Consider the following 14779-nt stretch of genomic DNA (forward strand, 5'->3'; position numbering starts at 1 on the left):
CAGTGAAGAAATCAAAGAGGAAATTTAAAAATACCTAGACACAAATGACAACAAAGGTACGACACTCCAAAACCTATGGGATGCAGCAAAAGCCGTTCTAAGGGAAAGACTGTAGCAGTACAAGCCCACCTCAGGAAACAAGGAAAAGTTCAAAGAAACAAGCTAACTTTACATCTAAAGCAGCTCCAGAGAGAAGAACAGACAGGACCTAAAGTTCGTAGAAGGAAAGAAATCATGAAGATCAGAGCAGAAATCAATGAAATAGAAATGAAGAAAACCATAGAAAAGATCAATGCAACGAAAAGATGGTTCTTTGAAAAGATCAACCAAATTGACAAACCCTTAGCCAGACTTATCGAGAAAAAAAGAGAGAGGACTCAAATCAATAAAATTAGAAATGAAAAAGGAGAAGTAACAACGGACATCACAGAAATACAAAGGATCATAAGAGACTACTATATGCAACTATACGCCAATAAAATGGACAACCTAGAAGAAATGGACAAATTCTTAGAAAAGTACAATCTCCTAAGACTAAACCAAGACGAAATGGAAAAGACGAAGGGGCAATTACAAGAAGTGAAATTGAAACTGTGATTTAAAAACTTCCAACAAACAAAACTCCAGGGCCAGATGGCTTCACAGGCGAATTCTATCAAACATTTAGAGAAGAGCTAACACCTATCCTTCTGAAACTAGTCCAAAACACTTCAGAGGAAGAGACACTCCCAAACTCATTCTATGAGGCCACCATCTCCCTCATACCAAAACCAAAGATACCACAAAAAGAGAAAACTACAGGCCAGTTTCACTGAGGAACATCAATGCAAAAATCCTCAACAAAACACTAGCAAACCGAATCCAACAATACTTTAAAAGGATTGTACATCACGATCAAGTGGGATTTATCCCAGGGATGCAACGGTTCTTCAATATCCCCAAATCCATCAGTGTGATACACCACATTAACAAACTGAAGAATAAAAACCATATGATCCTCTCAACAGATGCAGGAAAAGCCTCTGGCAAAATCCAACACCCATTTCTGATAAAAACCCTTCGGAAAGTGGGCATAGAGGGAACCTACATCAACATAATAAAGGCCATATGTGACAAACCCACAGCGAACATCATTCTCAATGGTGAAAAGCTGAAAGAATTCCCGCTGAGATCAGGAACAAGACAAGGATGTCTGCTCTCACCACTACTCGTCAACATAGTTTTGGAAGTCCTAGCCACAGCAATCAGAGAAATAAAACAGATAGAAGGAATCCAAATTGAAAAGGAAGAAGTAAAACTATCCCTATTTGCTGATGACATGATCCTCTACCTAGACAATCCTTAAGACTCTACCAGAAAACTGTTAGAGCTCATCCGTGAATCTGGCAAAGTCGCAGGATACAAAAATAATACACAGAAATCAATGGCATTTCTATACACTAACAATGAGAGATCAGAGAGCAGAGAAATCAGGGAAGCAATCCCGTTTCCCATCGCATCCAAAAGAATAAAATACCTAGGAGTAAACCTACCGAGAGAGACAAAAGACCTGTACTCTGAAAACTATAAGACACTGAGGAAAGAAATCAGAGATGACACAAACAGGTGGAAAGACATACCATGCTCGTGGATTGGGAGAGTCAATATGATCAAAATGACTATACTACCCAAGGCAATCTACAGATTCAATGCAATCCCTGTCAAATTACCAAGGACATTTTTCACAGAACTCGAACAAAATATTTTAAAGTTTGTTTGGAAACACAAAAGACCCAGAATAGCCAAAGACATCCTGAAAAAGAAAAATGGAGCTGGAGGAATCAGGCTCCCGGACATAAGACTATACTACAAAGCAACAATCATCAAGACTGTGTGGTACTGGCACAAAGATAGAAATACAGATCAGTGGAACAGGATAGAAAGCCCAGAATTACACCCATGCACCCAGAGCCAACTCATCTATGACAAAGAAGGCAAGAATATGCAATGGAGAATGGACAGCTTGTTCAGTAAGCGGTGCTGGGAAAACTGGACAGCCACATGGAAAAGAATGAAATTAGAGCACTCCCTCACACCATACACAAAAATAAACCCCAAATGGATTAAAGACCTAGATGTAAGACCAGACACTATAAAACTCTTAGAGGAAAACATAGGCCAAACACTCTCTGACATAAACCGCAGCAACATCTCCTCAGATCCACCTCTCAGACTACTGACAATAAAAACAAAAATAAACAAATGGGACCTAATCAAACGTCAAGGTTTCTGCACAGCAAAGGAAACCCTAAACAAAACGAAAAGACAACCCACAGAATGGGAGAAAATCTTTGCAAGTGAATCGACTGACAAGGGATTCATCTCCAAAATTTATAAACACCTTCTGCAGCTCCATATCAAAAAAAGAAACAACCCCATCAAAAAATGGGCAGAAGATCTAAACAGACAGTTCTCCAAAGAAGACACACAGATGGCCGAGAAACACATGAAAAGATGTTCAACATCACTCATTATTAGAGAAATGCAAATCAAAACCACCATGAGGTACCCCCTCACACCAGCCAGAATGGCCATCATCAAAATGTCTACAAGCAATAAGTGCTGGAGAGGGTGTGGAGAAAAGGGAACCCTATTACACTGTTGGTGGGATTGTACTTTGGTGCAACCCCTGTGGAAAACAGTATGGAGATGCCTCAGAAAGCTAAAAACAGAACTACCATTTGATCCTGCAATCCCACTCCTGGGCATCTATTCAGAGAAAACCATGACTCGAAAAGACACAAGTACTCCTATGTTCGTTGCAGCACTATTTCCAGTAGCCAAGACATGGAAACAACCTAAATGTCCATCAACAGAAGAGTGGACCAGGAAGATGTGGTACATATACACAATGGAATACTACTCAGCCATTAAAATGAACGAAATACCAGCATTTTTAGCCACAAGGATGGACCCAGAAACTATCATGCTAAGTGAAGTCAGCCATACAATGAGACACCAACATCAAATGCTTTCACTGACGTGGAATTTGAAAAAAGGACAGACTGAACTTCTTTGCAGAACAGATACTGACTCACAGACTTTGAAAAACTTATGGTTCCCAAAGGAGACAGTTTTGGGGGCTGGGAGGATATGCTGTGGATGTGGGATGGAAATCCTATAGAATTGGATTGTGATGATCTTTGTACAATTATAAATGTAATGAATTCATTGAATAATAATCATAAAAGAGAAAATGACAGTAAGTACATACTTATGCATAATTACATTGAAGGCAAATGGATTAAATGCCCCAACTAAAATACATAGTCTGGGTGAATGCATACAAAAACATATATATGCTGCTTACAAGAGAAGCATTTCAGATTTAAGGACACATGTAGTCTTAAAGTGTGGGGATGGAAGAAAATATTACATGCAAATGGAAATTATAGAAAAGCAGGTGTAGTAATACTCCTATCACACAACATAGATTTTAAAATAAAAAGGTCAGAAGAGACAATGAAGGACATTACATAATGACTAAAGGATTAATACAAGGCAAAGATATAACAAGTGTACGTATACATGGACCCACCATAGGAGCACCACAGTATTTGAGGCAAGTCCTAATAGTCAGAAAAGGAGAAATCGATAGTAACACAGTATTAGTGGGGGATTTTAACACCCCTTTTACAGCAATGGACAGATCATCCAGACAGAAAGTCAACAAGGAGACACAGATCTTAAATGATACACTAGGAGTTCCTGTCATGGCTCAGTGGTTAACGAACCCGATTAGTATCCTTGACGACTCAGGTTTGATCCTTGGCATTGCTCATTGGGTTAAGGATCCAGCATTGCCATGAGCTGTGGTGTAGGTCGAAGATGTGGCTCAGATCCCACATTGCAGTGGCTGTAGTGTAGGCCTGTAGGTACACCTCTGATTCGACCCCTAGCCTGGGATCCTCCATGTCACAGCTGTGGCCCTAAAAAGACAAAAAAAGACCAAAAAAAAAAAAAGATACACTAGACCAAATAGACTTAACTATCTATAGAACTTTTCACCCCAAAGCAGCAGCATTTACTTTCTTCTCAAGTACACATGGAATGTTCTCCGGGATAGATCACATCTTGGGCCACAGATGAAGCCTCAGCAAATTAAAATAATGTTGAAATTATTTCAAGTATCTTCTCTGACCACAATGCTATGAGACTAGGATTCAACTGCAAGAAAAGAAAATGGCAAAAAATGCAAACTCCTGAAAGCTAAACAATATGCTGCTAAACAACCAATGGATCATTGAAGAAATCAAAGAGGAATTTAAAGATACTTAGAGACAAATGACAATGAAGTACAATGATCCAAAACCTATGGGACATAGCAAAAGTAGTTCTGCAAGGAAGTTCATAGCAGTACAATCTTATCTCAGCAAGAGGAAAAAAATCAAGTAAACAACCTAACTTTACACCTTAAACATCTAGAGAAGGAAGAATAGACAAAGCCCCAGATGAGTAGAAGGAAAGAAATCATAAAGATTAGAGCAGAAATTAATAACATAGGGACAAAGAAAGCAATAGAGAAAATCAATGAAATCAAAAGTTTGTTCTTTGAAAAGATCAACAAAATTGATCAACCTTTAGCCAGAGTCATCAAGAAATAAAGGGAGAGGGTTCATTTAAATAAAATTAGAAATGAGAAAGGAGAAGCTACAACTGACACCACAGAAATACAAAGAATCACGAGAGACTACTATGAGTAACTGTTTACTGATAAAATGGACAACCTAGAAGACATGGACAGATTCTTACCAAGGTACAACCTACCAAGACTGAACCAGGAAGAAATAGAAAATGTGACTAGACCGATCACAAGCACTGAAATTGAAAATGTGATTTAAAAACTTCCAAAAAACAAAAGTCAGGATCTGGTGGCATCACAGCTGAATTCCATCAAACAATAAGAGACGAGTTAACCCCTCTTGTTCTGAAACTTTTCCAAAAAAATTGCAGAGGAGGGAACACTCCCAAGTTCATTCTACGAAGCCACTATCACCCTGATACCAAAACCATACAAAGATACCACAAAAAAAAAGAAAGAAAAAAGGAAATTACAGGCCAATATCGCTGATGAACATAGATGTAAAAATCCTCAACAAAATATTAGCAAACTGCTTACAAATGTATATTAAAAAGATCATACACCATAATCAAGTAGGATTTATTTCAAGGATGCAAGGATTCTTCAGTGTTCACAAATCTATCAATGTGATATACCACATTGACCCACTGAAAAATAAAAACCATTTGATCATCTCAACAGAGGCAGAAAAAGCTTTTGACAAAATTCAACATCCATTCCTGATAAAAACTCTTCAGAGAGTGGGCATAGAAGGAAACTACCTCAATGTAATAAAAGCTGTTTATGACAAACTCACAGCTAACATCATTCTCAATGGTGAAAAACTGAAAGCATTTCCACAAAGATCAGGAACAAGACAAGGGTGTCCACTTTCACCAATGTTATTCAACATAGTTTTGGGAGTCCTAGCCACCACAATCAGAGAAGAGAAAGAAATTAAAGGAATCCAAATTGGAAAGGAAGGAGTAAAACTATCACTGTTTGCAGAAGACATGATCCTATACCTAGGCATCTTAAAGACACTGCCAGAAAACTGTTAGAGCTCATCAATGAATTTGGTAAAGTTTCAGGATACAAAATCAATACACAGATATAAACTGTATTTCTCTATACTAACAGTGAAAGATCAAAAAGAGAAATTAGGGAAACCATCCCATTTACCTTGCATAAAAAAGAATAAAATGCCTAGGAATAAATCCATCTAAAGAGACAAAAGATCTGAAAACTATAAGACGCTGATGAAAGAAATCGAAGATGACACAAAAAGACGGAAAGGTATACCATGCTCTTGGATTGGAAGAATCAATATAATCAAAATGACAGTACTGCCTAAGGCAATCTACTATCAAATTTCTATCAAATTACCAATGACATTTTTTATAGAACTTTACCAAAATATTTTAAAATTTGTATGGAAACAGAAAAGACCTCAAATAGCCAAAGCAATATTGAAAAGAAAAAAATGGAACTGGAGGAATCAGGCCCCCTGACTTCAGACTGTACTACAAAGTTACAGTCATCAAAACAGTATGATACTGCCACAAAAACAAAAATGTAAATCAAAGGAACAGGATAGAAAGCCCAGAAACAGGCCCAAACACCTATGGTCAACTCATCTATGACCAAGGAGGCAAGAACATTTAGTGAAGGAAAGATAGTCTCTCCAATAAACAGTGCCGGGAAAACTGGACAACTGCATGTAAGAGAATGAAATTAGAACATTTTCTAACACCATACACAAAAATAAACTCAAAATGGATTAAAGACCTAAATGTAGAGCCAGATATTGTAAAACAGAGGGAAACATAGGCAGAATGCTCTTTGACATAAATAACAGCAACATCTTGTGTGATCCACCGCCTAGAATAACGATAATAAAGACAAAAATAAACCAGTGGGACCTAATTAAACTCAAAAGCTTCTGCACAGCATAGGAAACCTTTTTTTTTCTTTCTTTTTTTTTTTTTTTTAATGAAAAGGCAACCCACAGAATGGGAGAAAATCTTTTTTTTTTTTTTTTTTGTCTTTTTGCCTTTTCTGGGGCCGCTCCCACGGCATATGGAGGTTCCCAGGCTAGGGGTCCAGTCGGAGCTGTAGCCACTGGCCTATGCTACAGCCACAGCAACGTGGGATCCGAGCACATCTGCAACCTACACCACAGCTCACGGCAATGCCAGATCCCTAACCCACTGAGGAAGGCCAGGGATTGAACCCGCAACCTCATGATTCCTAGTTGGATTCATTAACCACTGAGCCACAACGGGAACTCCTGGGAGAAAATATTTGCAAATGATTCAACCAACAAAAGTTTAGTCTCCAAAATATACAAACACTTCTTACAACTCAACAACAAAAAACCAAACAACCCAATTGAAAAATGGGCAGAAGACCTAAGTAGACATTTCTCCAAAGAAGACAAACAGGTGGCAAGCAGGCATCTCAAAAAATGCTTAACATCACTAATTATTAGAGAAATGCAAATCAAAGTTACAATGAGGTACTGCCTCACACCAGTTAGAGTGGCCATCATTAACAAGTCAACAAACAACAAATTCTGGAGAGGATGTAGAGAAAAGGAACCCTCCTTCTCTACTGGTGGGAATGTAAATTGGTACAACCACTATGGAAAACAGTATGGAGATACCTTAGAAAACTAAATATAGAACTGCCATATGATGCAGCAATCCCATCCTCAGCATATATCCAGATAAAACTTTCATTGAAAAAGATACATGCACCTTCATGTTCATCGCAGCACTATTCACCATAACCAAAACAGGGAAAAAACCTAAATGTTCATTGACAGGTGAATGGATTAAGAAGATATGGTACATATGTACAATGGATTACTGTTCAGCCATAAAAAGACAAAATAATGCCATTTGCAGCAACATGGATGGAACTAGAGACTCTCATACTAAGTGAAGTAAGTTAGAAAGAGAAAGACAAACACTGTATGATATCACATATATGTGGAGTCTAAAATGTGACACAAATGATCTATGTACAAAGCACAAATGAACATGGAGGGCAGACTTGTGTTTGCCAGTGGGAAGGGGGAAAAGGGACTGATGGGAAGTTTGGGTTTGGTGATGGATACTGTTATATTTAGAACAGATGGGTGACAGGGTCCTGCTGTGCAGCACAGGGAACTGTATCCTGTCTCTTCAGTAAGAGCCTAATGGCAAATGAAAAAAATAGGTGGCTGGGTCACGTTGCTATATAGCAGAAATTAAGGGAACATTTTAAATCAACCATACTTTAATAAAAACTTTTTAAAATAAAATAAAAGAAGAATTCTTTTTTTTTTTTCTCATAGTAGAGTTTTAGAGTTTTTTTGTTTTTGTTTTTGTTTTTTAAATGGCCACACCCATGACATATGGAAATTCCCAGGCCAGCGTTTGAAACGGAGCCTACCGTAGCTGCAGCAGCTCTGGATGCTTTAACCCACTGCGCTGGACTGGGGAACAAACCAGTACCTCTGCATTGAACGGAGCCACTGCAGTTGGTTTCTTAACCCACAGTGCCACAATGGGAACCCCTTGAGTTTAGTTCTTTTTAAAACATTTATTTTTGGAGTTCCCGTCATGGCTCAGTGGTTAACAAATCTGACTAGGAACTGTGAGGTTGCAGGTTCCATCCCTGGCCTCGCTCAGAGGGTTGAGGATCTGGTGTTGCTGTGAGCTGTGGTGTAGGTTGCAGATGTGGCTTGGATCCCATTGCTGTGGCCCTGGTGTAGGCTGTTGGCTACAGCTTGGATTAGACCCTTGGCCTGGGAACCTCCATATGCTGCCTGTGCAGCCCTAGAAAAGAACAACAACAACAACAAAAAAAACACATTTATTTTTGAGAGGAATTTTTATGCTCCTGGTTGGGTAAGTTATTTGTTTTGTTTCAGTATATCCATTTCCCCAGTGATTTTTTACAGCGTAAAAATCTGTAGAATAAAATATCTTAGCCTCTTCATTTCATTCACTTAATAAGTCTGGATCTAAAGTAATTGAGGAATATAATTTTAAGTTTGGTGTCTCTGATTTTAGGGAATAAAATGTAATTGAAGAGGCAATGTAAAATGTCTTGCATATTGAACCAATCATTTCATGTAACATATTTTGAACACTGTGAAATGTAAATATTCATTATGCGATTTTTGTGTGATTTTGTATCCTTATATCTCATAAGATGATATAAGCATATGTTACAATTTCATTTCATGCTGATTCTGGATAAATGTATTTGGCATGTATTGTTTAGGAAATTATTAAGCAAAAAGAGACGATTTATGTACAATATGTTATTTGGGTTACACAATAGGTGAAAATTAAATTTAATACGATAGCAGTTTCTATCTTCGGTAGTTTTTAAACTTTGTTATATACCTGTGTTCTTATCATGTAAATAGGTACCATGTCAGTAGAGTTCTGTTGTGATCAGCCCCAAATCTTTTTAGGTTTGATCCAGAGCGGTTTGATGATGAATCGGTAATGAAGACTTTCTCCTTGCTTGGATTCTCAGGCCCACAGGAATGCCCAGAGCTGAGGTGAGATGATAGAGAAAGGAAACTGAAAGGGAAGCGCCAGACTTGGTACTTACTCTTTTGATGATCACTGTTGATGAGAATGAACAGTCTATGTAATGAAAGTATAATTGTTAATCCTTAGTAAACAGTTGACTTTCTTCCTGACTAGGTTTGCATATATGGTGACCACTGTACTTTTGAGTGTACTGGTGAGGAGACTGCACCTACTTTCTGTGGAGGGACAAGTTATTGAAACTAAGTATGAACTGGTAACCTCGTCCAAGGAAGAAGCTTGGATCACTGTCTCAAAGAGATATTGAAATTGTATACATTTAACTTTGTTGAGGAAAATGACCATTTAGAAAATCTGTATTGAATCCTTTTATAAACCAAACATCATTGTGTTGTATAAACACCTTTTAGTACTTCATCATGTAAATTTGGATTTTTGTATCACATTTTCTTAATGCATGATTTACATTTATACTTATTGCATCAATATAGTGCTACTTTTAATTTTTTATCACTTTCTATATCATTAATTGCGTATCATTAGCCTTAGTGTGATCTCTAAAATTAATATTCTCGAAGAGGAATTATTTTGCACAATAATGTTTTCTAAACATTCATAAAAAAGTACTTTTTGTACTTTAAATAAATCCTTTTAATGGGGAAAAAAAGGACTTTTCATAATTTTATTTATTGGATTAATATTTTTATTTTTAAGGATAAATGAATTTGTGTTTAATCCTTGTTATTAGGTTTGAATAACTCATTGAATAACCTACCTTATATTTGCTATTGTTATGCCTCCCCAGACAACAGTGTTCATTTCATGACTTATACAGGGCTCATTGTTTCGAATAGTTCTGAATCATTTGGAAAATAATAGTTATTTTTTAATGTGTTTTGAAGTGTCCTTCCTAAGTAGCCAACTAAGATTGAGGCTTGTGTGTTCTTTTTTGCTTGAAATCTTAGTAGTAATATAGTACTCCACCAATTCTCATTTGTGGAAAAAACTGAACTTGTTATTTTTTATTGTTTCATATCCTAACCATAATGAACTTATGATTAAGAAATGAGGGAGCATTAACCAAAAACCAAATTCAAATTTAAAAAAGAAAACAAAGGTGGGTGAAAACATTCTCAAAATATGTGACAGAAAGGGCTGATACCCATATTGCATATAAGGAGCTCATACAAATTGGTAAGAAAACCTACTGTAGACATATGGGCAAAAGACATGAATATACAGCTTTTACAAGGGGAAACAACTAATAAACTTTTAGAAAAATGATCACTCTCACTAGTAAGCAAGGAAATACTGGGGCTTTTTCAAAAATATGTTAACTTTCATAATTGACTTTTTAGTCCTAATAAGTTTTATATTTAATACCTTTTTTATTGACAGAATTGTATTTTAGTTCACTTTTTTGGTTACACTGTTCTTGGAGAATTCTATTTTAAAATTTTTTTTTAAAGATGATAACCAAAGGAAATATGCCTAGTGCTGATAGAGAGGAAAGGAAGAATAATGATAAATGTCTGCAAATGGGCTTTTTTTGACACTGCTGAATTTCTCTTGCAATTTTGGTTTCAAGAACATACCCTAGTTATTAATTGAATTATTTTATGCTGTGTTTATGGTTATATAGCTAACATTTTAGTCCTTGTAATGAGTGGTTAGACATAGAAACTAAGTTATTAGACGCAGCTTTATTTTTGACAAAAACATTTAATTTATGGAATAATTTAAATTCTGAAACCTTGAAAGAAATGTATTTTTAGTTCCTCGCATGTATGTTGTTTCTATAAAGGCATGTTGTTAAATTTATTCCCTCCCCGCCTAGCATTTTCTATCGTTTTGTATATATGGAGCAACTTCCTTTGTTATTTGCGTACCTGACTTAATCGGTTTGGAAACTGGCAGTGGAAGGTTAGAGTAGACAATCATAGGTAAACCAAGTGTCAATAAAATTAAACAAGATAAGTGGAATTTTATAAGTGGAATTTTAAAGCAAGTGGGACATGATTAGCGATGATCAAGGCCAAAAGCCAGGTAGCCGAGCCAGAGAGTCAGGGTGTTGGCGTATTGCCAATAAATGAGGCAGTGTATCATTACTAATAGTGATTGGAATCGTGAAAATAGAGGAATCATCTAAATAAGCACATTTTATCCAGAGTGTCATGACTAAAAACACATTAAAAATAAGTCACCTTGTAGAGGATTTTTAAAAATAAAAGTACTGTTAATCATGCATAAAATTAGTTATCCACTCACTGTTGTTCTTATTCGGCCCTTTGTATTTGTCAAATGACCTAAATTTCAGTAGCCTCTGTGTCCCTGATGGTTCGTAGCATGACTCTAGTGGGACTCTTAAGCTTTAAAGCTTTTTGGCCTCTTAATATCTATTTCTTCACTGATTTCGATCTGCATTCTTCTTGATAGTTCAGAAGTTTATTGTTAAAAACATTAACACAACATATTTTTTTAATGGAATGAAAGGGCTCTTCCACACTTCGTGCTAATAAATTTCAAAGCAGAATTAATTCTGTGAATGTATTTGGGAAAAATGAAAAACTCGCAAGCTACACATGTGCTCACTGTACATGGTTCACAAATGTACAGTTTTTTTTAAATAAATAGATTCTATCTTATTTATAGACCCAATATCATACTTTGTTTTCTTTATGTTGAAATAGCTTATATTTTAAAGAAAAAATGTTCTGTTTTTTATTAGAAAAATTATGTAGGTTTAGTGTGGAAAAATCTAGGAAATATAGAAGCACAAAAATAGGGAACCTTGATCACCACTGCTTGAACTTAACTAGTGTTAAGCTTCTGAGGTAGATCTTTTTTCTCTTTTTTTATCCACATATACTCTTTACAGATATATAATATTCTCTTCATTTAATATATTATGAACCAATAGTGTTTTCTACAATGAAAAATTAGTATTCTCACTCGGAATGTAAGCGTAGACTTTTGTTAATCCTTTTTTCTCCCTCTTTCCCTTTTCAGATGTTGTTATTCTTTTCAATTTTAAAAATGGGCTTGGACTTCCATTGTGGCTCATTGGTAATGAACCTGGCAGGTACCCATGAGGACTTGGATTAGATCCCTGCCTCGCTCAGCGGGTTAAGGCTTTGCCGTGAGCTGTGGTGTAGGTCGAAGATGCGACTTGGATATCGAGTTGCTGTGGTTGTGGTGTAGGCCAGCAGCTGCAGCTCCGATTTGACCCCTAGCCTGGGAACTTCCATATGCTGCTGGTGCGGCCCCCAAAAAGACCAAACAAACAAACAAATGGCCTTACCTCTCCATCCATTCTATGAGAACAGTTTTGTATTAGTAGACCCAAGTTATAAAGTCATAGCACAATCTAGGTGTTAAAATGAGCATTTAAGAAATGAGTTTATCCATTATTCTAAGAAAAATCTTCAATGTAAGTAAATTCAAATCGGGATAGCATTCATCTTTTAAGAGGACCTTTTAAGACTATTGTTTTTTAACTCTGGGGTAAGCATTAAGATTCTTCCCTCAAGAGGAGTTCCCATCGTGGCGCAGTGGTTAACGAATCCGACTAGGAACCATGAGGTTGTGGGTTTGGTCCCTGCTCTTGCTCAGTGGGTTAAGGATCCAGCGTTGCCGTGAGCCGTGGTGTAGGTTGCAGACGCGGCTCGGATCCCGCATTGCTGTGGCTCTGGCGTAGGCCGGTGGCTACAGCTCCGATTCGACCCCTAGCCTGGGAACCTCCATATGCCGCGGGAGCGGTCCAAGAAATAGCAACAACAACAACAACAAAAAGAAAAGACAAAAGATAAAAAAAAAAAAAAGATTCTTCCCTCAAGACATCTTTACTTTTTCCAACAGAGCCATAAAAAGTACCATTAACCTTTATAAAATGCACTTTTTCTGCATGTGGTTATGTTGACAGATTGAAAAACACTTAAAACACATAATTCTACTGAGTGTGTAAAAGTGAGGACGTAGCCAGTAGAATCAAGGAGTCTTTTAGTAGCTGTGAGAAGACAGCTGTGAGACAAATGGACACTATTTTCAAGGGTGGGTTTTTATGTCAACAAGTTGATGCTGGTGACCTGATTTTTCTTCTTAGCCAGTCCTATGCCTGTTTCCTAAGTTCCTAAGACCAGTGATGAAGGTAGAAGGGGAGGAGTTGGGGGAAGGGAGGCTGTGACAACAAAGCCTTTACTGTTCCTGCAGAAGTCAGAGGAAATCGGCACAGCCAGGAAGGCTCGATACAGTGTTGCCCTGAGCCAGGTGAGTGACCTGCTCTGATAAAAAGGAGTGATTCCGCAACTTGATGAAAGTAGAGCAAGGCACTGACTGGCAGGAGCATTTGTTACAAACCAGATTCTTTATATACCCATCTTATTTGGTCCTTAGAGCATAACAGTCAGAATGGATAGGACTAATTAAAATAGTTTTTCATTCTTGCTAAAAGAATTATTGTATAATGAAGATTGCCAATACTAGCTGAGAAACAGTAAAAGATCTAAACTTCAGATTATCAGTGGGGCTTAGTGATGTATTTTATTCTTATGTAAGAGAGAAACAAGCAATAGTTTCAAATGACATACAGTTCATGATGGCTAAAGAAAATGACTGAAAGAATAATGTAACAGCAGTATTAGAAGAAATCTTTGGAGTTCCTGTTGTGGCTCAGTGGGTTAAGAACCTGACATAGTATCCACGAGGACGCAGGTTTTGAACCCTGGCCTCACTCAGTGGGTTGATGATCCAGCATTGCCACAAGCTGTGGCATAGGTTGCAGATGCAGCTCACATCCGGTGTTGCAGTGGCTCTGGCGTAGGCCAACAGCTGTAGCTCCAATTAGACCCCTAGCCTGGGAATTTCCATATGTTACAGGTGTGGCCCTAAAAAAGAAAAAAAAGAAAAAAGAAATGTATTGAAGAAGACTAATATTGCCAACACAATTTAACTGCCATTTGTACCAGTGTTTAGATTTTTTTCACGTTCCCACATTGTATATTTTTACCTATTGCAATCAGAACAATATGATCTACATCATTTTCGTTTCTTCATTTTCGTAAGGTCTTCTTTTGAGGAGCGTAGACTTTTAAAATAGAAATCAGTTTCGTGTTTGCTTTATAGATTTTTATGACACTGAACAAATGATAATTGTAAAATTTAAGCTGTGTTGTAAAGTATCCATAAAATGCACTAAAAGATAGGAAATGACATTTCTTCTTCTAGTTTGCTCCCCATTTAATCACTTTACAGTTTGGTAGCTATCTTTCTACAGATTTGGAATGGATCTTGTAATAGCATGGATAAAAATTCCATGTGCAAATAAGTCCAAATAATTCTCTTTGGGAGTTAAAAAAAATTCATGTATAATATATACATCTAAAATACTTGTAAGTTATTGTTTTAGTTTTTAACACACGATGATAGAGAATGAAACTGTTACCCCACCATTGTAACTATATCAATAGATAAAATAGTAAGGTGCCTGTCTCCAAAAAGGCAATCAGTACATATTTTTGGATAAATGAATGAGATCCTCATTGAGACTTTCTGGGCATATAGGATAAAATAAAGAAAATTATTGAAGTTACTTAATAGTTGAAAAACATTTCCAGATAGCCAAAATTAC

General features: G+C 36.8%; 1 protein-coding gene across 2 annotated transcripts in view; it reads left to right on the forward strand.

The window, feature by feature from the left end:
• The window catches only part of LOC125123462 (cytochrome P450 20A1), a 66523-nt gene extending 55382 nt beyond the window's left edge, over positions 1-11141 (forward strand). For both annotated transcript variants that reach the window (XM_047773282.1, XM_047773281.1), the window contains exons 12-13: positions 9072-9161; positions 9310-11141. In XM_047773282.1, the coding sequence (XP_047629238.1) occupies positions 9072-9161; positions 9310-9460 (241 nt within the window). In that variant the 3' untranslated portion in view covers positions 9461-11141. The remainder of the gene's footprint in view (positions 1-9071; positions 9162-9309) is intronic.
• Positions 11142-14779: the final 3638 nt, after the last annotated feature.

The sequence above is a fragment of the Phacochoerus africanus genome, chromosome 3 (genome assembly GCF_016906955.1).
Source record: "Phacochoerus africanus isolate WHEZ1 chromosome 3, ROS_Pafr_v1, whole genome shotgun sequence".
NCBI classification, from domain to species: domain Eukaryota; kingdom Metazoa; phylum Chordata; class Mammalia; order Artiodactyla; family Suidae; genus Phacochoerus; species Phacochoerus africanus.